At 35.3% G+C, this 21,130-nt stretch overlaps 1 protein-coding gene across 4 annotated transcripts in view; it reads right to left on the bottom strand.

Annotated features, from left to right (window-relative positions):
- Positions 1 to 21,130, bottom strand: part of CEP120 (centrosomal protein 120) — a 76,614-nt gene that overhangs the window by 11,511 nt on the left and 43,973 nt on the right. For 3 of the 4 annotated variants that reach the window (XM_030927418.1, XM_010367484.2, XM_010367485.2), the window contains exons 17-19: positions 20,813 to 20,974; positions 16,140 to 16,262; positions 7,968 to 8,066 (exon numbers count right to left, since the gene is read on the bottom strand). In XM_030927418.1, the coding sequence (XP_030783278.1) occupies positions 7,968 to 8,066; positions 16,140 to 16,262; positions 20,813 to 20,974 (384 nt within the window). Of the gene's footprint in view, positions 1 to 7,967; positions 8,067 to 9,330; positions 9,443 to 16,139; positions 16,263 to 20,812; positions 20,975 to 21,130 lie in introns of all 4 variants that reach the window. The other variant, XR_004056363.1, reaches the window with a different exon arrangement.

Here is a 21,130-nt window from a genome sequence, read left to right as displayed (position 1 = left end):
CCACTTATATTTAAAGCAATTGGTGATATATATAGATTTAAATCTTTCCATCTTATGATTTTCTATTCATTCCATCTATTTTATATTCCTTCTCTCTCCCTTTAATGAAATAATTTGTCATTCAATTTTCATCCCCTATCTTGTTACTAAATCATTTTTAACTCTTCTTTTAGAAATATGTATCCCTCAACTTAACAGAATTTAATTAGGACTTTTACATCTTCAGATAATTTAACATACTTTAAACATTTCACTCTCTTCATATTTTTGCACTATTTTTGTCATAACTTTTAATTCTATGTATATTTTAAAGTCAACAAATACTGTTATTGTTTTCCTACAACCAATATCCATTTACAGTTAGCCTGATATTTATTTCCATTGTTCTTTACTCTTCTGCATTTCAAAGCTTTCATTTGGGATCATTCTTCTTCTTCTGCCTGAAGAACCCAAGTATTTCTTTTGCTTCAGATTGCCATGACAAATTCTGCCAATTTTTGTTGGTCTGAAGTCTTTCCTTTATAAATAATGCTTTTACTGGGTAACAAAATTTTAATTCAGCAATTGTTTTCTTTGGTACTTTAGGGATGCTATTTTACCATCTTACAAATTCCTTTACTTTTGTTAAAAAGTCATCTGTCAGTCTTATCATTGCTCCTTTGAAGGCAATGTATCTGTCCACCCCTGCTCCCAACAGCTTTTAAGGTTTTTCTTTGCTTTTTGTCAATTTTGCTGTGATGCATCTAGGTAGGTTTACTTTGTATTTATACTGCTTGCAGTTCATATTTTTGAATCTATGAACTGATATCTGTTTTACTTTGGAAAATTCTTAGCCAGTATCTCTTTAAATATTGCTTTCTCCCCATTCTTTCTCCAATTACACATAAGACAGTCTCAAAATATACCACTTCTCTAATACATTTCTTCATCATATCACCTATTTTCTACAGTATAATGATGGTAGTATTTCAAACTTCTTGTCTGATATTCCAGAATCTGAATTACACTTGTTGATTAATTTCTCCTGAGCACAAGACATAAACAGGCACTCCACAGATGAAGAAATGTAAGCAGCGTGGCAAAACCCTGTCTCCACAAAAAAAAAAAAAAAAAAAAAATTACAAAAATTAGCCAGGCATGGTGACGTGCACCTGGAGTCCCAGATACCTGGGAGGCTGAGGTGGATGACCTGAGCCTAGGAGGTTGAGGCTGCAGTGAACTGCGAATGCACCACTGCACTCCAATCTGGGTGACAGAGTGAGACCTTGTTTCAAAAACAAACATAGGAAAAGATGCTCAAAGTTAGTTATTAGTAACTACAGGAATAAAAATTTAAGCCCCAATGTGACACTACTTGGGGCCAACCAAACTGAAAAATTTAAGACATCTGACAATAGCCAACTGTTTGCAAAAATGTGAAGGACAGGAACGATTATACGCTACTCTTGGGAATTGCAAATTAGTACAACCACTTTAAAGATAATTATGCAATATTTAGTGAAACTGAAGAAATGAATGTCCCCTAGTACCAGAAATCCCACTTTCAGATATAAATACTAGAGAAACTCTTATAGGCACTAACACATTCAGGGTTCTCGTATCCTGGATAAAATTGTGCAATATTGATAGAGAATGATTGTATGTATATGAAGGTTCAAAACACACAAAACTAAGCAACGTTGTTTGCAAATAGTAGACTTTTAATGTATCTTATGTCACGAAATTATGAAAAAAAGCAAAGGAATAATAAATATCAAATTCAGGATAGTAATTACCTCTGGAAACAGAAGACACAGTTGAGAAAGGGACACAGAGGGCTTCTAAAGCATTCATAATGCTCTGTTTCTTAAACCAGGAGGCAGGTGGAAAGAGGAGAAGAACCTCCTTTGAAATGTGTATTTCATTTTAAAGGTATTTAAAAAGAAAAACATATCTGGACAAAAATGCACCAAACTGTCTTCTTTGGCTAAGGAGAGGATTACTGGTGATCTGTAGTGTCTATGTTACATGGTGCTGCAAATTGAGTAAGTATGACTGCAAGCAGGAAATAAGTAATAAAAGTTGATTATTAGCTTTACCCTGTAAAACTAAGTTTTTGATAAAATTTAACATTTTCTAAAACATAAGAAAACCCTTTAGATGCTTAGAATTTTGAATCAAGAATAGGGCATTAATAATAATCACACACACACACACACACACAAATTAGAGGTTAGTGAAAGACGTCCTCTCCAGTGCCAGGTGCTCTGGGTTAAAGGCTCCTCAATCAAGTGAGTATAATCTTTATTTTGCCTTGGCTGCCTATAAATCCAGAGAGGAGATGTAAACATACATACACTAGACTAAACAGCGGCTAAAAAGTGGCCACTACTTACTCTCCCACTCACACATACCATGTAAGTCTGTGGGAAAAAACTTACAACTAAACTAAGGAACTCAAGTAAAGTTTTCTGAAAATAACCCAGAGCTGACAAGTCAGTAGGAGGGCCTGGATGGTTTCAAGACACAGTTTTTAACCAAGACTTGGACCTCCAACTGTTTTCTTAAACAAAGATTTACATCCCATCCTTGGCTAAATTGCTTATAAATTAATCAAATTAATTACTCAGAGTGGATAAGCAGGAGGCTGGACAAGATAGTGCTGATGTCAGCCAATGAAGTCTGTGTTGTTTTAACTAAATATATCAGCTCAGTTTTAAACAGATCTACTGTGCACAAATATGGTAACAGACCCACAATCCTTCCCAAAATATTACTTCTCTTTCCTGTCCTGGGAACATACATACCTACTTTGAATATATCTGACATAAAAATGTTAAATTGTCTACAACAAACTCATACTTCATAACAATGCTTCATTTATTTTTTTTAAAAAGTAGGCTTTATTCTACTTAATGATATTCTAAGGTGTCAAGAAATGTTTTTAAGTAAATATGCAAATAGGTTATTTAGAGCACAAGTAGGAAAGCAGACAACTTCACTTGAGTATTTGTAGACCAATGCAATTCAAGTATTTCTTTTGGTTTTAAAATATTTCTATAGTATATCTTGAAGAAGAAAAAAGGAAACTAAATTACCTCTTACAAGTCTAACAAGTAGAACTTTTAACTTTGTCCCATGATATCAAATTTAAGGGTATCACTTCCTTGTTTTCTAAATCAGGACTCATTTTATGTTATGCTTATTTATATTTTACAGCTGTTGCCTTCCCAGTTACCAAAGAACAAAAAAGTTTTCTACTGGGAAACAGGCTTTTACAGTTGCAAATCAAAAGAAAAGATTTTTTTCTAAGTAATTAGAAGGTTATAAAATAGTTAGAAGGTTATATTTTTTAATTCACAAATTTACTATTCTGGGTCACCTTCGAGTAATGGAAATCTCTGTTTAAACATTCTTCTGGCAATGGGCACCAAGCATTAGGTCTTATTTCCAAGCTTTACCAGCTGGGTTTTGTCATTAACATTTATTAACAATCTAAGATATGGCTTTCACCATCTAATCCGTACTACACAAATGTTTTGTATGGCCCTCCAGAGGGTTTTGATGTGACAAATTACTGGCAGAGATTACAGCCCCGTGGCTATTCACCAGAGGCAATGTAAAATTAACATGGTACTAATCCAATTTAAACAAGAAGTTGCACAAACAATCTTCTGAACAAAACCAGATAGATGATTCCAAAATTATATTCAAGCACAATAAATGTGTTTTTAATAAAAAATTTAAGGAAAAAAAACTGAGTAATTTTCACACACATGAAATGTGCCTATTTGATGAAGTTATTAATTTTAATCTTACTAAAACAGTTAGGGGCAGAGCACAACTCACTATGGTAACCCCAAGGTCTATTACTTTTCTTCTTAAACTGTTGCATCTCAGTGTAGTCTGCAGAACATCAATGATTCCTAGTGACCTCAAAATGTGTTTACAGAGGTGCCTCTAAAGCAGAAAGTTTGTGGGATAAGGATTAAATTGGTTTGCAATGAAAAAGCAATGAGCATCTCTGCACTCAAAGAACTTTTCTTTCATGAAGCATAACTTTCAGAATTGAACCACTCATTTAAAACTTTTTTTTTCCCTTTCTTTACAAAAGGTATCTGAATGTTTGTGATATCCTCCTTATTTGAATAAAATAGCTAAAATTACTTTGCAATGCTTTTTGGGCAAGAGGGTAGGAAATACACAGGAAGAAGGTTAAATAAAAAATGGATTAAATGGAAAAAAGATCCAGAAGATAACAAAAGTGTATGAGGATGCGTGTGTTAGGAAGGAGGAATTCTTACATTGGAGCCTTTCACACTGAATCTTCTTTTAAAGGAGACTCCTTCAATACCCCAGTGTAAAACTAATCAAAAGCCAGGAATTTGGGGGATTCTATTCAGAACACTGTTTGTTTACTTATATTTTTTGAAACTACCTCAAATGGTGAAAAACTTAAAGAATGTAATCTATAATATACACACATGGACATGACAAAGTAAGAAGTTCTTGCATAGATACTTCTCAATAAAAAAAAATGTCAATTATAATGAGATGAAGTTTCCATAATTAATGATTATTCAGTTCTGCACAGAAAATGCCCTAACCAACAGCTAACAGTTTCTCCCTTTTCAGCTGATTTGGGTAATGTGTAATGACTGTTCACTACTCAGCTTCTTCAATAGAAGCACTATCTTCCACTTCTTCCCCATCTACTCTCCATTTAAAAACTTGAAATGATTTCCTATCTATTAGTGTTATTTGAAGCATTTTCTCTTTGAAATATTTCTCCCTTAGCTTTGAGTGACATATGTGGTGATAGCCCCTAGTGGTCCCATTGTTTTTCTAATACTTGCTGACTTCATTTACATTTCTTACCACCCTGCTATATTCTAAGTATCAGTCCTCCTAGGTGAACTTTAAGTTCCACATGGGAGCAACTGCTATATCTATAGCATCCCACTGTGCAAGGTGCATAGCAGGCTCTCAATAAGCACTTGCTGAATGAATGAAAGAATGAACTAACTACAGATGTTTCTTCATCTCAACGTACTCACATTCCTTTATACTCAAACTTGGGAAGTTTACCTACTGACACTCTTGCACATGTGCACATTTAGCCCTTACATACTTTTTCCTTCTGTACAGTTTTCTACAGAACGTCTAACTATCACTGCATAACAACATTCCTCAATTATACACACTTAAGAATTCTGACTCTCAATCACACAGCCCTCTAGTATTTGTTCTGTTCATCAATATCCAAAGCTACTGTCCAATTAGGTCCCCACTGACTGAACGCACCACCACTACAGAATGGCTTTATGGCTCATCTCTTTTTAATAAGTTATGTACCATTTACTGAGCACATACTATGTATCAAACACCGTATTAAATACACACTTTAAAACCACTCGTTTAATTCTCAGAATAATCTGTGGAAGAAAATTTCTCATTGTTTAAATGAAGAGACTAATCAGAGAAGTTAAATTACCAAAGTCAGAGAGGTAGAACCAAAATTCAACCTAGCTCTCTTGACTCCAGGGCCATGTTCTTAATTACTATTTATGCTGCTTTTGATGGAGTTTGTATCTTGTTACCTTTAACAGCCATTCTCATCATATTTCCTTGGCCCCAATTCCACAGGGACTCCTCTCTATTATACTATATGCAACTTAAATATCTTGGCAGCAGGACCATATATTAGCTGCTTCTCTCTCAAAATCACTTTAATTCTCATTACCAGACCTGGTCTCTCTTGTGGTCAATGATGCCATTTTCCTTCTTAGGATATACCAACTCGCCTAGCTCAGTACTCTTGTCAGAGTGGCTAATTTTCTTCTAGAAATTCTTTCATTCCTTGACATCAATGGACTAAGACCATAATATCATAAAAGGGAAAGAAGCCTGAGGCTGGATTCCTCAAAAGCTTTCAATGCTAGGTCTATCACTTAGTACCTATGTGATCACATGAAACTTAACTTCTTTAAGTCTCAGTTTCTTCATCTATTAGGCTGGTGCAAAAGTAATTGCAGTTTTTGCCACTTTCACTTTTGCACCTCTACCGTTTTACTTTTGCACCAACCTAATAAAACGGGAATATTACCTGCTATATAGGGATCTTTGTCAGGATTAAATGATAAATTCTGAAGGGCTTAGTGCTACACCTGGCACAAAGTAAGCCTTCAATACACGCTAATTGCTCTACCAGTATCATCATAATGATCTTCACATTTTCTCTAGTTGTTATTTCCTTCATTAGCTTTCTTTTTTCTTTCTTAAACACAAGAATTCCAAGTTCTAGCTGGCACAACTTTAAACACTACCTCTGCAAAGGACTCCTTTATGTCTATTTTTAAGCCCAATCATTCTTTCTAACTGGTAGCCGAATTTCATTCTGTAAAAATTAAAACATCCAAATTTGCAAATCCTATCTCGTTCCCACCCTCCAAACAGCTTTTTCGTAACTATTTCCAAAACGGGACCAGACACTGAAGCTTGGGCCCTTGGCATCACCTTTGACAAGAATCTTCTTGTTGCATTCCTACTGCTACTAAAGTTCCAGCCCTTATCACCAGAAATGACTTAGAAAACAGGTCCTCCTCTGTTTTATAAGAACAGCCTATGCTTTCCCACTTCATGCCTCTTTGCTATGATCATTCTATTCATTATATTCACATTTCCCTCACTACTTTCCTAAATCACAACCAATTCCTCTATTAAAATCTTAAGTATCTATCTCCAGAGGCCTATCACAAACACCTCCTCTCCCATGACACCTTTCCAACTCCCGAGTACTCTATATGGTCTGCGTCAAGGCTCCTACTGTTAGGCAGTGAATTTTATATTTATGGTTGTTTCTTCCTTACTACTAAATTGCCAGCTCTGTGATGGAAAGGCCAATGTCTTGCATAGATTTACACCTGGTATAATACTATTTTATACTTAGTATACCTGTAAGACACTGCTTTCAATACAGGAGACTCTTAGTACTACACATAATGTCTATCCTTAGTCCTGTCAGTATTAACATAGTCACATGGCACATTATTTTATATCTATATATACCTGTCTTCATTTGTAATGCTTACAATCCCAACTCCTCCATCATCTATGTTAGGGTAAACTATCTACCCTAGTTTTTAATTCTCATGTAGACTGGTAGTACTCTATGAAAGTGGTAAGCATTTAGTATAATAGCATAATGATTTTTAATAGTATTTGACGGTTATGGAGACACATTAAGAAAAATACAAACCTGAAAGACCCTATGTGTGAAATTTCATTCAGAATAAAACTGACACATTAAGTAAAAGTGCACTTGGAATAAACGAACCATTATGACTCTCTAAAAGATTTAGGTCAGTTAGGGTTAGATTCAAAATAAAAATCTTATTCATAATTTCTTCAAATGATTCAGATCAAATATGTTCAAAATTAAGACTAATTTCTTCGGAAGCATGCAGCATTTGTTGATTAGTAGCAGGAAAGAAAAAAAATATGTAACAATTCAGAAAACTTTTATCGAGGTTTTTAAACTCTTTAAAAATCATGCAAAAATTCCCTGTAATTCCTTTTCTTGACTGAATTACTGTGTCTTAAGAATAACATTTGAAATATATTCTTAAACTTGACAAAATGTTCAAGTTATCCTTAAATTTCGTCCTAAAAGGCACTCCCAGTGGAAAGTTTAATCCTAAGAAAGAAAAGAGTGGTTGTTTTATAAGTGAAAGTAAAATAAATTATTCCCAGTTTCTTCTGGGGAAAGGGATAGCTGGCATTTTTTTTTAAAGACACAATTGTTTCAGTTTCTAACTATAAAAAAGAAAGATCTTGCCTTTATAACATATTTTTATAAAAACCTCTAATCTCAAAAAATAGCAATATTCAAATGCAGACATCTGAATGTAACAGATATTGCCAAACATGCGAATTTGCAAAGAATCAAGGGAAAAAGATATAAAAAGAATAAGCTATAAACTACATACCTGTTTAAGTCTGGCAAGTTCTTTCAAAGCTCGTCCCCACTGCTGCTTGTAATGCAGTTTAGACTTAGTTGCAGATTCCAACTTTCTTTCAAGTTCAACCTAACAGTGATTAAAATCATATCAAGTGAAACACTATACCACTGTGTACAACCACTGAAAGATAATATATACAAAGAGTCTGGCTTAAGAAAAGAGTTTATACAGTGTAACATACGACATCATCTAAAACTGTTATATAATTTACTATAAATATTATGGCACATGAACATTTTCTTGTTTAAAATATAGTCTTATTTTTATTGCCTAACAGTCTATCCTAAAAAGAACTGAATTAGTCTTAACCTCCAGACAGTTACTATAAATGTATTTAAACATATATATTATATAAAGATCATGGAGTGAGAAATACATTCATTTTTTACAAAAAACAGTTCTAACTGTTAACATTCCAATTTAGCTGGCACTCTAAATCTTAGAAGCCAAATTTTCTTTTTGGAGGCCTATCTTCATATGGAATTTTGTCTTACGAAGACAGCCAGTAGAGATGCTTTTAAAACTGTATTTTGGCAAAATTGTGAAACTCTGAAAACAGTGAAATGTTTTATCAGAAAGCAGTTTACTAAGAAAGAGTACAAAGTCAAAAATATTTTAAGAATGTTAACATAAAGCCAAGAGTAAGAAAAATAATGTTCCTTAATAACACACATTCTGTTTTCTATTTTTCCTCAAATATATAAAGAAAAACATTAAAGTGATTCAATTAAAAATATGATTATTTATACTTGCAGCAGGCAATCTGTTGTACATGAACTGAAGCCAACTTGGCTATGTTTTGGAATGTACTCAGTGTTTCAAACCAAGTACCAAACAAATTCATGTAGCCAACAGATAGTTTTACTATTAAGTGATAATGTAATAATCTGCCTGAATTACAGTAAAACACTGTTACTCTGAACCAGTCTAATTTTTATATCAAGTCTAGTTTTTCCCGTACATATAGCTTGTAGTATTTTACAGGAAAACAAAAATGAAGATACTGTCCAAAATTTCCAACTTCAGAAAACTCATATGAAAATAAAATGAAAGGAAAAGCAGATGGCCAAATTCCCTTCACAAAAGCGCAGAACATTTTCTGCAGTAATATATGACTACATGGAGTCAAGGTCTTTTCTGCTTTACAAATCCCTAGTGCTTGGATTTAAATGTGTTGACATTTCACAACTAGACTCAAGCATCTTAAGTTGAATAATACTGCTGAGATTAAGATGATCTCTTCTACTTACGCCCCAAAGATGTATACCTACTACTTGTTAATTTAACAAGAGGCCATAGCTCAGAAGAAAAGAAAAAAATATTTTTATACCTGTGGGATAAGAGGATAGTATTCAATTATATAAGCAATCATGTCCATGGGTCTTGGAGAAGGTCTAGTATACTAGATGAGCCCCAGAATGAGAGTTAGGCCAGAGATGAACCTAGAGGGATTATTTATACTCAATGCACCATCAGAAAAAATTGTGGATAGGTTATATCTGTTCTGCCATAATTATTAAAATAGTTTGTATTTGCATAGTCACACTAATTTAAAACACAGGTATAGTTATAGATATAATTTCTTTATTCTTAATAAAATCTTGTAGCTAGTAAATCTGAGACACAAACCTCATTCTTCTAATTTATTCCTACACCCAAATCAACGATTCCTAACTTATTTTTTAAGATATAGATGTCTCTGTGATTCTAAAGAAATATACGGACCCAATTCCTAGAAACAATGTACACAACTAAAATTTTATAATTTCAAGACATTCAAAGACCTTGGGTTCTTAAGAGCCCTTACTGTAAGTAGATTTAAACTTCTGGAAGCCTTTGTACTTATATTTTTCCTTAGGTTTTCTTGGTCATGACTGAGGTAATAGACCATAAGCCAAGTTATATACTCCTCAAAGAAAAACTCAGCTCAGGACCTACAGTCCATTCAGAGGCTAGTAAAACTCAAAGCATAGATGAAAATTCACTGGTTTCCAATCTCCCTAGTTCTACCCTTGATACACCTACAATTCTAGTTCTTTACTAGAAGTATGGCATTGTCTTTGTCTCTTAATCTGCTATTCCCAGGTCAATTCTGTCACAAGGAACTCTGCATTTCTCTCTTGAAATATTTTCAACTTCTATTCCTTTATATTCCTACCACTACCTTCCTTAGCCCAGGTTCTTCTCAACTCATCTTGACTATAAGACAAGAAAGAGGTTCTCTTGTCTCTCCAGCCTCCCCAGCCTCAAATCTAGTCTATGTACAAATCTTGTAAAAACCACTATTAAATAAATCTATAGTAGCTACTATTTATCTACAGTATTAAACCTAAACTACTTGACCTAGGATTGAAGGCACTGCAAAATACAGTATCTGTCCTACCTGCTCAACCTGCTTTCCTCAACAGGAAATCTACGCCAACCAGGTTTGTGTCCCCTGTGTCTTCCCCACGCCTTGCCCAAGTTACCTTCTGAGCCTGCCAATTCTTTTTCCTCTGCTTACCTAAATCTTAAGGCTCAACTCAGATTCTACCTCTACATGAAGCTGTCTTAAAACTACTAGATTCCGAACGCCAAATGGTTTCTATCACATTCCTTGGAGTTTGATTATTGAAGGTCATTTACTGCTCTCTGAGTATCTCCCAATTACTTTACGAACTCTTTAAGTGAAGTCACAAAAGGAAATCCCAAAAGGATAATGTAAGTTTTCTCTTCCTATCTTTGATTTTTCTCTTACTTTCCCATTTGCCCCAAGTCAGGGGTGGCATATAGTAGATACTCGCCAAATATTCTTATGTACATAAATTTTAGCTTAATTAAAAATATCTATGTTCTTTCAATATATCTTCAGTCTTTTCAACCTCTGTAGGCCCTACTAAATTACATGCCTTCCCCATTTCATTTTTAAAGTCCCCATTATTTAAGCTATATATATATTTAAAAATTTCCTAACTAAAAGAAAACCATAAACTAATACTCACTTCTTACACAATACAAGTTGGGTATCCCTAATCCAAAAATCCAAAGTGTTCCAAAATCCAATACTTTTTCAGCACTGACATGACACATAAGAAATGCATCTCAGACTTCAGATTTTCAGATCAGGCATGCTGAACAGGTAAATACAATGCAAACATCCCAAAATTCAAAAAAATCTAAAACTGGAAACACCTCTGGTCCCAAGCATTTTGGATAAGGGATACGCAACCTGTAAAAAGAATCAACAATTCCATTTGCTAAAACTATATGTTAACTTATTTTCAGACAATTTCAGTAAGAAATAGGAAAATGCATATTACACTGAAAAGAATAGGTAATGAGAAAAGAAAAAAGCTCTCAATCAGACATAACCAGAGCTTACAAATTAAATCAGATACTTTTAAACTTGGGTCTTTCTTTTTGTGCAATTATCTCTTTGTCACTATTTTAAGAAATAAGATTCTGCCCTCTTCTGGCTCCAAAAAGATTTACAAGGAATTTTCAGAAGAGCTGAAAAGCCTTGTTTCACTAGGCACTTAAACATGCTGGATGAATGTATTAAGTCTAAAATAGAGGCAAATCACTTATGTACTTTTCTCTCTCAATGCAAGCTCACAGTACTGCTTATACCTTTAATATGTTTAATGATTTTTATCCTTTTGATAAAAGCGTAGTTGGAAGAAATTTTAAAAGTCATTTAAAATTTATTTTTATCGTGGATATTACTAGTCAACCAGTCTATATTCAGGGATGAATAAGATAATACCTCTGTTACTATTTTGATTTCTGGTCTTTAAATTTCCCCAGGGTAAAAGAGAAGTACTCTTAGACACCCACGTAATAGATCTTGTGAGAATCGATGTGATATTATCCAATGAGTGCTTTAAATATTTCTGGTAGGTACAACAGAATTCATATTTATAAACACAGAAATACTTTAGAAGTGGGAAATGTCCAGCTGGATTCAAGTTCACTGGCAGAAAAATGAAGAGACTGTCCAAACAGGTAAGAAAAAGAATCAATTAAGACTTGCAATTAAATCAATGTGGGCATAAGAGTACCCCAAGATAGCTTGGCAGTTAACAGGCTACAGAAACATTTACTGAGTTCAGAAACACTAGATGAAAAATGTATTTCAGGGAGATGACTGAGTTTAGTTTTGGACATTCAGGGATATCTTGAAGACTGACCTCCAAGGGTCCAGGAGATGGACACTATTTTCATAATACCAAAAGATTATTTGTCTTTTCCACTTTCATTCTTCTATGAATGTACACTGGAGTTTTCCAGAGGCTACATGACGTATAGTATCACAACAGAGTGAATTCAAAATCAGATATAAGAATTCAGATGTCTATTATCCAGACACTAAAGAGATTTGTAAAATAGTAAAACAATGTTACTCTTTTCAATTTTTTGTTTTAGAAAATATTTTTCATAAAAATGTTATCTAGGTATTTTTTCCCATTTCTAATACAGTGATCATCAGTAAAGGGACCCTGAGTCCAAAAGTTTGAGAACTACTGTTCTAAGGCATTCAAGAAAAGATGTTGGGTAGGCAGCTGAATATATGGGTCATAAGCCAAAGAGACAGGTTTTGTCCTCTAACACACATTTTCTACACACTAGATGAATAATTTTTTTCCTTAATGTAAAGATCAAGTTACTCTCCTACTTAAAACCCTTCAATGGTATCTCACTGTTTACTTAACTCTTATATTTACAAACACAGGATTTAAGTAAAACAATGTCCTAGGTTCTGTGCTTAGCATTTTACAAATACTGAGTCATTTAAATCTGTCATCAACCTTATTACTTTACTACCTCCATTTAAAATATATGGAAATAAGTACAGAGAAGTAAACCAAGTGGCAGAGCTAGGATTTGAACCAAAGTGATGTGGCTCATTTCCATACTGTTAACGGCTATTATACTATAACTCTATTAGAATAAAAACCTAAACTCCTTGTCATGGCTTTAATGGCCCATACTTGGAACCTCATCTTGTATATTCTCCTTCCCTCAAGCTCTAGGATGGCCTTCGTCCTCAACCTCAAACAATCCAGGCTTAGTCCCACTTCAGTTCCTTTGCAGCTGTTCCCTGGACACCTTCCACAGCTTTTCACATTGCTAGCTCCTTCTCTTCTCACAGGTCCCAATTAAAATGTTAGTTACCTCCTCAAAAAGGCCTTCCTTAAACACCTCATGTGGGGTAGTATCTATCCTGACAGGCCACCTACATTGCCACATTCAATATGACATCACCTTTTTTATTACTTTTATGTTTGACATAAACAAAAATGACCTCGTTATTTTTTTACTCTCTCCTCTATAATGGATCTCCCTGAGGAATCTGTCTTGTTTAATGCAAGACTAACTATAATCCTAGTAACACAGAAGGTACTCAATAAATAGCTGGTGGAATGATTAGCAGCAACTTAACATCTCAAAACAGTTTTGAAACAAGATGACAACATGCCCTCCATTAATTTTTGCTGAATAAATGAATAAATGAAAATTCTGAGTAGCAAAGATGGTGCTGGTTCATCATCATGATTAACAAAATGTTTACTCAGTGCTATAAGGTACAGTGTGCTGTCCTAAGAACAGGTAATATGAAAATAGCTATAACATGGTTTCTGCCTTGGAAAGTTTAGAATTTAGTTTGGATTATGGTAGTTCTGAAATAAGTGCAGAAAGTACACAATAAGTATTAACAGTTCCTAAAGGAATCTATTCCACAGCCTACTGTCAGATTATAGTATCTCAACATAAGCTTTAAGGATCTGAGTGCTGGATTTATTAAGTAAAAGATTTTGAAGCTATTCCACAGTCTTTCTCTCCCTGCCACACTTTAGCAGACACCAGACACTACTTCTCTCAAAGTACTCTTGGCTGTGATTGTTATTCTTTAGTCCATTTTCCCAAACATGGAAGTCTATCTCTCACTCTCCAATGCTTTGTTTTTTTTTTTTTTTCTTTTTTTGAGATAAGTTCTTGCTGTCGCCCAGGCTGAAGTGCAGTGGTGGGATCATGGCTCACTGTAGTCTCTTTTGGGCTCAAGTGCTCCTCCCACCTCAGCCTCCTGAGTAGCTGGGACAACAGGTACATGCCACCACATCCAGCTAGTGTGTATGTACTTTATATATATACACATATATACATGTATATATGTGTATATATACACATATATACATGTATATATGTGTATATAAGAAATGCATAAGAAATGTATATGTGTATATATATATATACACATGTATATGTGTATATATACACATACATTATATATATATACATATATATATATTTTTTTTTTCTGTAGAGACAGGGTTTCTCCATGTTGCTCAGGCTGGCCTTGAACTCCTGAGCTCAAGCAATCTGCCCACCGTGGCCTCCCAAAGTGCTGGGATTACAGGCATGAGACACTGCACGCAGCCCCCAGTGTTGCTTTCTGATTACGATTCATCAAAACTCATTTATATTAACATCCATTACACCAATCTTACAAACTTGGGAGTAACATCTGACTTTTCTTACCAGATAAAATTTGAATTCTTTCACTTAGCATCTAAGACCTTCCCCCATATGGCCAAAAATTACCTTTACTTCCAGCATTCTCGTATCAGCCCTATTTTGTAAACTACTACTACAGGTTCAGCATCTCTAATCCAAAAATCTAAAATGCTCCAACATTTGAAACTTTTTGAATGTCAACATGATGCCTATATTAATTTGTTTTCACGCTGCTGATAAAGACAAAGCTGAGACTGGGCAATTTACAAAGGAAACGGGTTTAATGGAGAACTCACAGTTCTACGTGGCTGGGGAGGCCTCACAATCATGGCAGAAGGCAAGGAGGAGCAAGTCACATTTTATGTGGATGGCAGCAGGCAAAGAGAGAGCTGGTGCAGGCAAACTCCCATTTTTTAAAGCCATAAGATGTTGTGAGACTTATTCACTATCAGGAGAACAGCACAAGAAAAGACTTGCCCCCATGATTCAATTATCTCCCACCAGGTCCCTCCCACAACATCTGAGAATTATGGGAGATACAAGATGAGATTTGGGTGGGGACACAGAGCCAAACTATAGAAATGCCCAAAGGAAATGCTCACCAGAGCTCTGTTGTCCAGTGACTAGAATGACAGTGAGGAAGGAAGCTGGAGAGAAGGGCTCTTGGATGGGACATGGAACCATAAAAAGATTCTACTACTGCCGGTGAAAATAAAGGAAGTAGAGAGATGGAAAAAACTACTGCAGCATAGATCCAACTCCCACCCACCAGTCTTCTGCTAGTGCCCCCTGGTGGCGAGTCTATGAGGGCAAGGAAGCCTTCAATACAAAGCTGAGTAGGAAAAGACAGAGAATGGCTGACACAATCAAATCTTTAAATTTTGAAGGTAATTTTCCTATGTATTACCTGTGTTATTTTCCTCTGAATGCTATATTTTTAAAATCATGCCTAAAAGTTATCAAATCATAAAATGCAAGAACACATATTGTCAAACTTAGATTGTCTAATGGACATTATTTTTAATGCCTAGCACCTGAACATTCTGTTTGTGGAGGAATCTCAATTTAAATGAGAAGAACATGGCTTCCAACAATAGAAAACAAAATAAGACAACCATCCCTTCTTTCTAGCTAACAGACAGAGTGCAAGTCTGTGGTTCAAATGAATACTCCTACCTAGGACATCGAATCTACAGGGGTGATACATGGAGAGAATACTCACAATGGCTACCACAAAACAGTTCAACAGCATGACACTAGAATCAGAGGGCAGGGAATCCAGTGACAGCACCAACAGGAGCATCCAAAGTAGACTGTTTTCTGACAGGATCTTAGCTATGCCTTGCTTCCCCTATCTTGCCCATAGTTCTTTAGCCTCCTGAAAGTTTTGTAAATTCCTTCCTTACTAGAGTTAGTCAATTCTGAGACGTCTGCAACCAAGGACTCTAATTTGTATAAGCTACAACTGACATAAGCCAAGAAATTCAAGTACTAATAACATCATGTGCCTTTAATTCTCTGATGCGTTCTTATTTGACATCAGAACACTACAGCAAAACATTATTACATTGTATACACATTATTTACTGATTTTATAAATTGATCACTGGGACTAGTTAAACTGTGCAAAATTAACATGTGTACCTTTTCCAAGGTGAGAAGATTTATTTCAGACTGTAGACGGATTTCTGGTTTGTTGTTTTGCTGGTCCTTGAACTGTTGGAACTCCTTTTCCAAAATCTTATACTTATTTTCAGCATCATTAAGCTGTATTAAAAAAAAGTTTAGCCATTTCAAAACAATGATATGCAAAGTTTAACAATAAAGAATTCAATTCAACAGAGTCTTTTTTTTTTTATTCTAAAGCATGCTCATAGTAGAAAATCTGGAAAACTGCTAGGGCATAATGAGGAAAATAAAGATCCTTAGTAATTAAAAATTCAGTAAATCAACTGATTATACAAAAACTTTTGAAGAATATGAAATTTCTTATCAAATAGTATCATGAAAATGTTTTTGGTAAAGCTCAAACGTCAAATTTAAAAGTTACCTTCAGAAATATACTTTTTTTACACTTTTCTTAAGATGTCACATGTAAGAAAAAATTCAGCAAGAGACCAACAGAAGCAGAGATGAGCTAACACATTTCAACACTAAGGCAACTCTGTCTCTCCTGGATTCCATTAGAGCAGAGTAAGTGCAAGTTCTCTGCCAACCCAGGATTAGGCCCTACAGCTACAGTGGAAAAGAATCTCAGGAGAAGACTCAGGAATAAAAACAGAGAAAAAGATTTCAGGCTAAAATTACTAGAAATCCTCAGAAAACAAAGAAGGAAAAAGAAACCAGAAAAACCATCAGCACAGTTAAGTAAATCAAGGAGTGACCGGGAGATTCAGTTTATAAAAGAATGGAAATTTCTTGAATTTGAAGAGTTGAGGACGAACAATCAGGAATAGTCTAAAGCAACTGCCCAGTGTCCAAAGCACAGGAGCATAAAGAAGAGATGGTGACAAGTTTCCAGACTTTTACCGGACTACTCTGATGCCAACAACCCAACCCCGGCCCTCTACTTAAGGAGAAGGCCTACACAGGATTCTGGGATACAGATGGAAGGACGACATCTTTTCAGGTTCTGTCTTTACAAATTTGGTCGTCCTTCCAATTCCTAAGTTCTAACTCCAGGCCTGTGTTTTGAGGAGCTCCTCTGAGCCACATGGAAGATCCTCGGGTACCCCAATGGAGCCCTGGAACATAAGGCCTCCATTGTCAGCTCCACACTGACTCCTTTTTCCCAGAGACCCCTAGCCCCTAGCAGCAGTGGTCAACCTCTTCTGATTGTGCTCCAGATCTTGAATTTAGAGACAGTTACAACCTGGATCCCAATTCTGTTTGAAAGTAAAAGAACAACATAATCATCAATACTCTGGTGCATGACTCTGCCTGGCCCAATGTAATGAAAATAAAATGTGAAAAAAATGAATAATCCTGACCCCCTGCCAAAAAAAGACTGAGCATTACAGATATGCCAGATAAGTATCCATGTAAATAAAAATAAGCTCAATTTTAATGTAGCATTTCTTGTTTCTATAGTTTGGTACCGTATGAATTTTACAAATTCAGATACTATTACAAGTTAAGGTAATTTAAAGATTATTTGGTTCAATTCCTTCATACTAATAGGTTAAAAAAAAAAAAACTGAAAGTCAAAGAAGCTAAATAATTGAGGTAGTGTCAAAGACCTAGTGAGCTAAGTCAGTAGCAGGGGCAAAAAGCGACTTTAGACTTTTTTATCCCCTTGAATAATGCTTTCATTAAAGCAGTCAATACTTCCTGAAAAACAAAATGACACGACAGTCAGCCTGGACTGAACATTCAAATTTCTCTTAGAACAGTTTCAAATTTTTTCTAAAAAAAGGTATGAAGATGTTCTTGAATGAGATTTTTTTGAAATGCGAACAAAGACTGCTGAAGATGTTTTCCAAAAACATGTACTGCTATGACTATCCATCATTAGATAAACCAATTATCTCTTCCCTAAGGCGTAGGACTTACCTAAATCTGAAATATTAATACTAAGAAAATATGTGGCAAAAATGGAAATCATCAGTAATAATTAGGATTTATCTAGCATCTTTAGGTAATGTGGTGTTCCATACATGAGAATTTTCCATATGACAGAAGTTTACCTATTTTTTAACATCCAAAGTTGAATAGAAACCTTTCTAAAGTCTCTCACTTTTCTGTTTTAAACAAAAGCTAAGAAACCATTAAATTTGGTAGTTTCTTCACAATTCCAGAACATTATCATAAACAATTCTTGTTATAATAGGGTTATAAAGCAGTAAGCTATCAAGGCATGTTGGGCTCTTTTTCCTTTGCTAAGTGATCCACAAATATAGTGATTTGAGTTCCGGTGCCTGCTATAATCTATTTGAGTACAGATACTTTATCTTCATCAGCTCTCACTGACAGTGTATTTAACTGTCCCTTCTGCCAGGCTAGTTAGAATTGTGTGTATAATACACATAACATGGTCAAGGTAAGGGCCCAAAGAGCTTTTCCATACCTAAAATGTGATACGTCTACAGTCATGGACTTAGCAATCTGGGCATCTTGGTAACTTCTCCTGTCCTTCTTACCTCCCCTTTTTTCCCCCAGGTTTTAGAACAGTAGTTCAAGAATAGAAGTGTGCTCTGGGTAATTTTTCCAAAATACCAGTTCTTCCCACCAAAGTTAGTTATTCCTACAAAGAAGTAAACTACACAATACACAACACTATCTGCAAGTCTTTTTTCTTTTTTTTGAGAAAGTGTCTCGTTCTGTTGCTCAGGCTGGAGTGCAATGTTGTGATTACGGCTCACTGGAGCCTTGACCTCCTGGGCTCCAGGGATGCTTCCACCTCAGACTCCTGAGTACTGGAACCACAGGTGTGCACCACCATGCTTGGCTAATTTTTATATGTGTTGCAGAGGTGCAGTTTTGCCATGTTGCCCAGGCTGGTCTTGAACTCCTGGGCTCAAGCAATCCTCCCACCTTGGCCTCTGAAAGTTTGAGATTACAAGTGTGAACCACCGTGCCTTGCTTATACCAGTCTTAGACAAGGTACAAACATGCGTATTTCTCAAGAGCTCTCCTGGTGACTCTAATACATGTTAAGAGCCTTTGTTCTAGATGGTTGAATCCTCCTGCTAAGTGGAAGAAGAGAAGCATTACTGGTGAATCCCACAAGTGCTCACTTTTACAACTTTATCTTTTGTATTTTAAACGAATCTACCCTACTTGGTAACAATCAAATTCATATTTTTACAACCACCTAAATAATGGCCCTGTGCTGTTGTGGAAACTGTTCATGAGAAAATTTACTGAAGACTTGGGAGGCATTCATCATACATATCTAATCTACACTGGAATTTTTCAAGAAAGATAAGCTTAATTTTTAACAGCTTGATTCCTTTTTTTTAGCAAATATTTATTGAGCCCCTTTTATGTGTTGACAACTGGCCTGGACTCCTGGGATACAGCTATAAACCAGAACAGTTTTTATGGAGCAAACAATCTGATACTGATTAAATTATCATGCTAATGAAAATAAAAACAAACTGATATGACATATCATAAAGAAAAAGAATAGGAGAATAATGTCCTATGAGACCATAAAATAAAAACCTGACCTAGACTCGGGGAGCATGAAATAGGGAAGATTTCTAGGAGTAGGTGATGCTTTAGCTTAAAACCGAAAGAGGAACAGAGTACATCAGGCCCAGATAATGCAGCAAACATGAAGATCCTGTGGGTGAAGTGAGCATGGCATGCCTGAGAAACTGATGGAAGACAAGCATGGCCAGAGAGTACACAGCACAGGCACAAGAGTGTGGGATGAAGTCAGAGAGACAGGCTCTGATCTATGCAGAGGGCTGCAGGACAAGGCAATGATTCTCATCTTTGTCCTATGAGCAACGAGACAATGCTGAAAAATTTTAAAGAGGAGAGTATCAAGATTCCCAAATTTCAAAAATATCTTTCTGGCTACAACATGAGGAGTAGATTAGAGGGGCCCATCACTGAAACAAAGAACATTTACAGGTAGAAGGTCAAGTATGGAGACAAGGGCCACAATGGGTTTTAAATGCCTTTAAGACATCTGAATAGAGATGACAAAAATGCAATCAGATATATGGGTCTAGAGGGCAAAGGTAAGGTCTTGGATATGACCCTGGATGTGAAAGTCCCCGGATATACAGATTGTCTCTGAAATCATGGGCATGAAATCATGAATAAGATTATTTTTGCAGAAAGTAAGTCCTGAGCTTGGAGGAAGTCCAATATGTAATGGTTAAAGGAAGACAAGCCTGCAAAAGAGCCTGAGGGTGGCCAGAAAGATAGAGAAAAACAAGGAGAGTGGTGATGTGGAAGTTGAGAAAACACAAAAACAAGGACAACAGTGTTGATCAAATCAATCAGCTTTACTGAGTATGAGGGGAGGAAATAGGAACACTGACAATTCTCTCATGAAATTTGGATCTTAACTAAATTTGGTCCTTAAATGAATTTGGTTTAGTGCTACATGAAGAATATCTGTTTGCTTAAAGAAGACTTATCAGAAAAAGATTTAAGTTGGAAATGACCTGAAATATGCACAATTTCACACAAAACAGTTAGAAGATCCAACTTAAAGTATATTTGAATCTCAGTGCAATAAATATGATTAATAGTCTAAAGTACTGTGAATTTTACCACTTTTTAGTAGTGAAATATTTCTCTTATTACTAGAATGCAAATAAACTAAGTATAAAAAGATGACAAGTACGTTATCCAACCTGTTGCTGAAGGCGGTGTTTATCCTCTTCAAGTTGTTTGATTTTTAACCTTTCTAGTTCTACTTGGTGAATACAGTCCTCTTTGGCCCTACGGATAGAGTCCTGCAGTTCTTGCAGGTTCCGTTGACGTTCTGATTGCAGTTCCTTTTTTTCTCTTTGAAGCTTAAAACAAAGGCATCTTTAAGAGGTTGGTTTATTACTAGCTGTATTATACTATTCAACATTCCAATATCTTTCTATACACTCAAATGTTCAGGATATTGACAAATTTATTTTCACATATTTTTCAGTTATTAGAGAGTTAATGTTCAAGTGTAC

The sequence above is a fragment of the Rhinopithecus roxellana genome, chromosome 3 (genome assembly GCF_007565055.1).
Source record: "Rhinopithecus roxellana isolate Shanxi Qingling chromosome 3, ASM756505v1, whole genome shotgun sequence".
Lineage (NCBI taxonomy): Eukaryota > Metazoa > Chordata > Mammalia > Primates > Cercopithecidae > Rhinopithecus > Rhinopithecus roxellana.
Note: the sequence above shows the minus strand (reverse complement) of the source record. Positions and strands in the feature narration are given on the sequence as shown.